The sequence below is a fragment of the Oncorhynchus kisutch genome, linkage group LG25 (assembly GCF_002021735.2).
Source record: "Oncorhynchus kisutch isolate 150728-3 linkage group LG25, Okis_V2, whole genome shotgun sequence".
Lineage (NCBI taxonomy): Eukaryota > Metazoa > Chordata > Actinopteri > Salmoniformes > Salmonidae > Oncorhynchus > Oncorhynchus kisutch.
Window position 1 is genome coordinate 44660322 of NC_034198.2, and position 6901 is coordinate 44667222.

General features: G+C 39.6%; 1 protein-coding gene across 2 annotated transcripts; it reads right to left on the minus strand.

Annotated features, from left to right (window-relative positions):
• Window positions 1–573: 573 nt before the first annotated feature.
• On the minus strand, window positions 574–4354 carry msmb (microseminoprotein beta). Of its 2 annotated transcripts, none has more exons than XM_031805343.1 (4): window positions 4107–4354; window positions 2078–2186; window positions 1793–1895; window positions 574–1072 (listed from the first exon to the last, which is right to left on the minus strand). In XM_031805343.1, exons 1-4 carry the CDS (start codon window positions 4107–4109, stop codon window positions 943–945), a joined length of 345 nt encoding a protein of 114 aa, XP_031661203.1. In that variant the 5' UTR covers window positions 4110–4354; the 3' UTR covers window positions 574–942. The 2 variants fall into 2 exon arrangements, with proteins under 2 accessions (XP_031661203.1, XP_031661204.1); XM_031805344.1 differs by lacking the exon at window positions 4107–4354 and adding an exon at window positions 2335–2420.
• Window positions 4355–6901: the final 2547 nt, after the last annotated feature.

Consider the following 6901-nt stretch of genomic DNA (forward strand, 5'->3'; position numbering starts at 1 on the left):
CATGACTACATGGAACTCTATTCCACATCAGGTAACTGATGCAGCAGGAGAATCAGATGTAAACACCTTATAGAACAGCGGGGACTGTGAAGCAACACAAACATTGGCACACACACACACACACACACAAACACACACAAACACACAGTAGCATATGCACTATGCACACACATATACATGGATTAAGTATTGTAGATATGTGGTAGTGGTGGAGTAGGGGCCTGAGGGCACAATGTGTTGTGAAATCTGTGAATGTATTGTAATGTTTTTAAAATGGTATAAAATGCCTTAATTTTGCTGGACCCCAGGAAGAGTAGCTGCCTTGGCAGCAGCTAATGGGGATTCATAATAAATACAAATACAATAATTGTCTCACCTCTTCCACATTCACACACCTCTTCCACATTCACAGTTAGAAAATGCGTGTCTTTCATAATTTGGTCAGTTATACTTGGATGTGTAGGGTCGGCATTCATTGCTGGCATGTCATGTCTAAATTTGCTAATCTTGCTAAGGAAAAAAATCATTAAAGTAGTTTGCAACTTCAGTGGAACCAACATTTTCCTCAACGAATTCGCTGCAAGGCACAGTTTTATTTAGAGCCATGATGGCATTGATCTCCCTTCCATCGCCAATTACTCAAGCAAACAGCAAAATGACCTTTAAAAATCAGATTTAAAACCAACTCCTGGAACGGAAGGGACACACAAACACACTAACACAAGATTTTTGTTGTACTGTTTGTATTTTTTAGCTGCATTGTTTGTATATCATTATATTTGACATTTGTTGGACTGTTCTGATCTATCAGTGTATCAGTGTTTATTACTTGTCATGGTTTCTGTTTTTGTGGACCCCAGGAAGAGTAGCTGCTGCTTCTGAAAAAGCTAATGGGGTTCCATCTATACATGTTGGTGTGTACATGCAACCATGCAGACATTTTTATAAGACCATACTGAAGGAGCTGTTACAGTCCTTGGTCTTGTCTGACTTCATCACCAGTCTGTATGAGCAGGCTTTTCTGTCCACCACCAGCTCACACTCTGCTGAGAGATCCACCACCTCTGGGATCCTGACATGGAGAGGAAGGGAGATGGGGAGAGAGGGAGAGGTAGAAGGGAGAGGGACAGAGGGAATATGAGAGGTAGAAGGGAGAGTGGGAGGTCAAAGGGAGAGAGGGAGAGAGAAAGAGAGGGCAAGGGTGGGAGGGAGAGAGAGAGGGGATGGAGACAGGGAGAAGGGAGAGGGGGAGAGAGTTAGAAGGGAGAGGTAAAATGGAGAGGGGGAAAGAGAGTGAGAGAGAGAGAGAGAGAGAGAGAGAGAAAGAGAGAGAAAGAGAGAGAGAGAGAGAAAGAAAGAGAGGGGCAGAGACAGATCAAGGGTCAAGGGTCAGAGGGAGAGGGAGAGGGAGAGAGAGAGAGGGGAGAAAGAGAGAGATAGAGAGGGGGATGGATAGAGATTGATGGGTTGGGAGGGAAAGGCGGGTGGAGATAGAGGGAGCGGTAGAAGGGAGGAGGGGGAGAAAGAGGGGTGGAGACAGATCAAGGCAGAGAGAAGGAGATGAAGGGAGAGGGGGAGAGAAGGGAGAGGGGGAGAGAAGGGGGTGGAGACAAATAGAGAGAGAAGGGAAGAAAGAAAGGAGGAGGGGGGGAGGGGGGGTCAAATCAGGCTGTTGTTTGCTGGTTTCAATCTCTCAATATAACTAGTGCATCTCTCATAGAGGTGGAGACAGATAGGGTTATACTCATGCCTATAAAGCTTATTAGAATTTAATACAGAAATCTGGTGTTACCTGTTGCAGCATCTGATGCCTCGCATGGAGCAGGAACAGTCGTAGCAGTCCTTCACCCATGAAGAACCAAACACATGCTGCTTTCCCTCCTTATCCACACACCCTACACACACACAGACACACAGACACACACAAACACACCCGCACACACACACACACACACACCCACACCTGTTTTTGACAAATTACCAAACGCATACAGCATCACACCCTCCTTATCCTGGTTACAGTGCTAACTTCACTGATTAAAATTGTAATAGTATCGTCGTATAGGACTAGACTCACCCTTTGTTGGAGTCTTGGGGTCTTTGGTCTCCAGCCCCTGGAAGAAGCACTGAGCTCGACACACAACCACCAACATCAGCACACACACTACCACACGGACGAGAGAACCCTGTGACAGACACACGATTGGTTGATTGCAAAGAACACTGAATACTTTTACGCACACCTGCAGGTTAACGTTTCTTTATCCTGCGCTAACCTGCGCGAAGTAACATACAAAACATTCCCATTAAAATGTGTCAGTAAACTAGAGATGCCTGCGTCTTAATCCATCACTTTATGTCAGCTTTCCGCATCTGGTACAGCAGTGTTTGTCAGACCATGAGACATCCTCAAAACGGCCAACAAAACTAATATGAACTCGTCTTGGAAAGGGGAGATTCTCACAAACACGATGGTTTTGACAAGTGTCAAATGTCTGAATGTAATGTTTTTTATTTTATTTTTTTAATGATGGAAGTATGGATATAATATAATATAATATAATATGATATAATATAATATAATATGATATGATATGATATGATATAATATAATATAATATGATATGATATGATATAATATAATATGATATAATATAATATAATATAATATGATATGATATGATATAATATAATATAATATGATATAATATAATATAATATGATATAATATAATATGATATGATATGATATAATATAATATAATATAATATAATATGATATAATATAATATAATATGATATAATATAATATAATATGATATGATATGATATAATATAATATAATATGATATAATATAATATAATATAATATATAATAGTTTTGTACATAAAAAGGGGTGAAATATTATATCCACTCAAAATTTTGGACACACCAACATTCAAGGGTTGAATTTTTTAAATTTTTTATAAATCTTAAAATTAATAATGTGTAAATTTGAGCAAGTTGAGATGACTAAACTGCTTGGAGTGACCCTAGATTGTAAACTGTCGAGAAAGGGCTTCATCTGACTCTGGGAAAGTAGATAAAGGGCTTCATTGCCAAAATCCCAAATTATCCCTTTAAAACGCTACTGACTGGAGGTTACATTCACTTGCATGTTAAAACACTCCCACAAGAATAAATTAACAGATCATTTGGTCTCGTTGATTATGATACCAGACAGCTGCATCTAGGTTCCCTACTCATGCTTCAAATGAAATATCGACCTATCAGGAGCATTGGAAACCGTAAGGCAGATGAATGTAAAAAATAGTTAAGAGTATAAGAAAAAAGAAGCAGTAGTATGTCAAGATAACATAACTCGTGCTATTTTAAATAACTTTATTAGACTAGCCTACATTTTATAAAAATAAATATAGATTATCTAAATATTACGATTGACTTGATCTAGCGCTCTATCATGGAAATTCAGTGTTTCAGCGCGATTGACAATTAAAAGCAATGTTCTTGCGGTTGCAGAGACTGCAGTCATGCTGCATATGTCGGCTCAATCGGACTTTAAAAAGTTTACCTGATTTTCCCGCAAAACTTCGGCCATACGGATTGAATCCAGTACTTAGTTACACATTTCAAAAGTGGACAGTCCAGGGATACGTTCTCCCGATCTTGATAAAAAATGACCATATTAGTTTTGAAAACGTTTTTATTTGTAGATGGATTACATAAATTGGAAACAAAAAAAATATGAATTAGCTACTTCCTTAGAAGTACCGCCGCCCCTTGTCTTACGAGACGCCACTGTTCTGTACATCGTATAACCAGCCAACTGTTTTTAATGATCAGCTGTGCAAGTGATTTTGGCTCGTTAGTACACTAGCCAATGCTTGTTTCAATAGGCCCTCAGCGTTCACTGACAGACTCAACACAGATTCACACGCAGCGCTCACTCACACACACATCTCTCACATATTTACTTATTAAATACTTATTAATAAACATCTGACACTAAAGTTGAAATAATAAATACAATTCATAACTGGCATCAAATGTATGTTTATAACATTTCACAAGTCTAGGGTCCCTACGATGTGGTTTAGGGTACGTACCATGCTGACAGAAGTCTTCTTGTCAAAATGTAAGTTGAACTGTCTTATGTCTCCCCGTTCACAGCTTTATATAAGACGTTAATACCCCTCCCAATGTCTTCATATCACACAGTAGTCATAACTGCCCTCCCAATGTATTTATTTAAGTTCGTACACACAGCTGGAGCGCACCTGCTCTCCCCAAAGCTCTATGTGCATAGCGAATTTGCCCATAACTCTTAAATCTATCAATCTCTGAACAACAGGGAACAGTATTTGTTTAAGGCAGTGCTGGAACAGTAAATATGACTCAAATACACAGTCCAGAATGGCCACGTGTCAGTTTTTACTGATGAACTTTGCACAGCTGAGAAAGTGTCTGTATTTACAAGAGAGGTAGAAACACATACCTAGCAAAACATACATACACACGCACGCACCCACACACACACGCACACACACACACACGCACACACACTTACACGCGCACACACGCGTACACACACACACAAGGACTTCTACTTCAATGTATTGGAGGTGAAGGACATATACAGTTGAAGTCGGAAGTTAAATAAACTTTTACAATTACGGCATGGCTTTAGAAGCTTCTGATAGGCTAATTGACATAATTTGAGTCAATTGGAGGTGTACCTGTAGATGTATTTCAAGGCCTACCCTCAAACTCAGTGCCTTTTTACTTGACATCATAGTAAAATCAAAATAAATCAGCCAAGACCTCAGAAAAATAATTGTAGACCTCCACAAGTCTGGTTCGTCCTTGGGAGCAATTTCCAAACGCCTGAAGGTACCAAGTCCATCTGTACAAACAAGAGTACGCAAGTATAAACACCATGGGACCACATAGCCGTCATACCGCTCAGGAAGGAGACACATTCTGTCTCCTAGAGACGAACGTACTTTGGTGCGAAAAGTGCAAATCAGTCCCAGAACAGCAGCAAAGGACCTTGGGAAGATGCTGGAGGAAACAGGTACAAAAGTATCTATATCCACAGTAAAACAAGTCCTATATCGACATAACCTGAAAGGCCGCTTAGCAAGGAAGAAGCCACTGCTCCAAAACCAGACTACGGTTTGTAACTGCACAAAGATCATACCAGAGAAATGTCCTCTAGTCTGATGACACAAAAATAGAACTCTTTGGCCATGATAACCATCGTTATGTTTGGAGGAAAAAGGTGGAGGCTTGCAAGCCGAAGAACAACATCCCACTTGTTTAGCAGGGGGGTGGCAGAATCATGTTGTGTCACAAAATAGATGGCATCATGACGTTGGAAAATTATGTGGATATATTGAAGCAATATTTCAAGACATCAGTCAGGAAGTTAAAGATTGGCCGCAAATGGGTCTTCCAAATTGACAATGACCCCAATCATAATTCCAAAATTGTGGCAAAATGGCTTAAAGTCAATAAAGTCAAGGTATTGGAGTGGCCATCACAAAGCACTGACCTCAATCCTATAGAACATTTGTGAGCAGAACTGAAAAAGCATGTGCAAGCAAGGAGGCCTACAAATCTGACTCAGTTACACAAGCTCTGTCAGGAGGGATGGGCCAAAATTCACCCAACTTATTGTGGAAAGCTTGTGGAAGGCTACCCGAAATGTGAACCCAAGTTAAAAGATCGGGTCTTTTTTTTCAACGATTTGTTAAAAATCGCGCAAAATTACAACGTCCTGCTACTCATGCCAGGAATATAGTACATGCATATGATTAGTATGTATGGATAGAAAACACTCTGAAGTTTCTAAAACTAGTTAAATCATGTCTGTGACTATAACAGAACGTGTGCAGCAGGCAAAAGCCCAAGGAAAACTGTTCACCAAAAAAATAAAAAATATCCCTCCACCAGTTGTCTGTATTGTCTATGGCAAGGGAAAATAGATAGCGACCAGTTTACAATGCCTACAGCTTCCAGACGATGTCGCCAGTCTTGGCAATTGGGTGGAAGTTAATCCTTGGTGAAATGAAGAATAGGCACTTCCTGTCATCGGGTACACAGCAGGAAGTTTTGAAAGAGAGAATATCGACCAAGATTTCAAGACCTGCTGCTATTGAATACAGATCGCCCCGTGATCAATTTGATCGATTATTAACGTTTACTAATACCTAAAGTTGGTTTACAAAAGTAGTTTGAAGTGTTTTGTCAAAGTTTATAGGCAACTTTTTTAATTAAAAAAAATGACGTTGCGTTTTGGAAAGCTGTTTTTTCCTGGTTCAGACGGGCTTCATAAATGGACATTTTGGGTATACATGGACGGATTTAATCGAAAAAAGACCCAATTGTGATGTTTATGGGACATATAGGAGTGCCAACAAAGAAGCTCGTCAAAGGTAATGAATGTTTTATATTTTATTTCTGCGTTTTGTGTAGCGCCGGCTACGCTAATTCTTTGGTTTACGTCCCCTTCAGGTATTTCGGGGGGTTGCATGCTATCAGATAATAGCTTCTCATGCTTTCGCCGAAAAGCATTTAAAAAATCTGACATGTTGGCTATATTCACAACGAGTGAAGCTTTAATTGAGTACCCTGCATGTGTGTTTTAATGAAAGTTTGAGTTTTAGCGAGTACTATTAGCATTTGGCGTTGTGCATTTGCATTTCCTGTTGGCTAAGTGAGACGCTAGCGTCTCACCTTGCTCTAAGAGGTTTAAACAATTGAAAGGCAATGCTACCAAATACTAATTGAGTGTATGTAAACTTCTGACCCACTGGGAATGTGATGAAAGAAATAAAAGCTGAAATAAATCATTCTCTCTACTATTATTCTGACATTTCACATTCTTAAAATAAAGTGG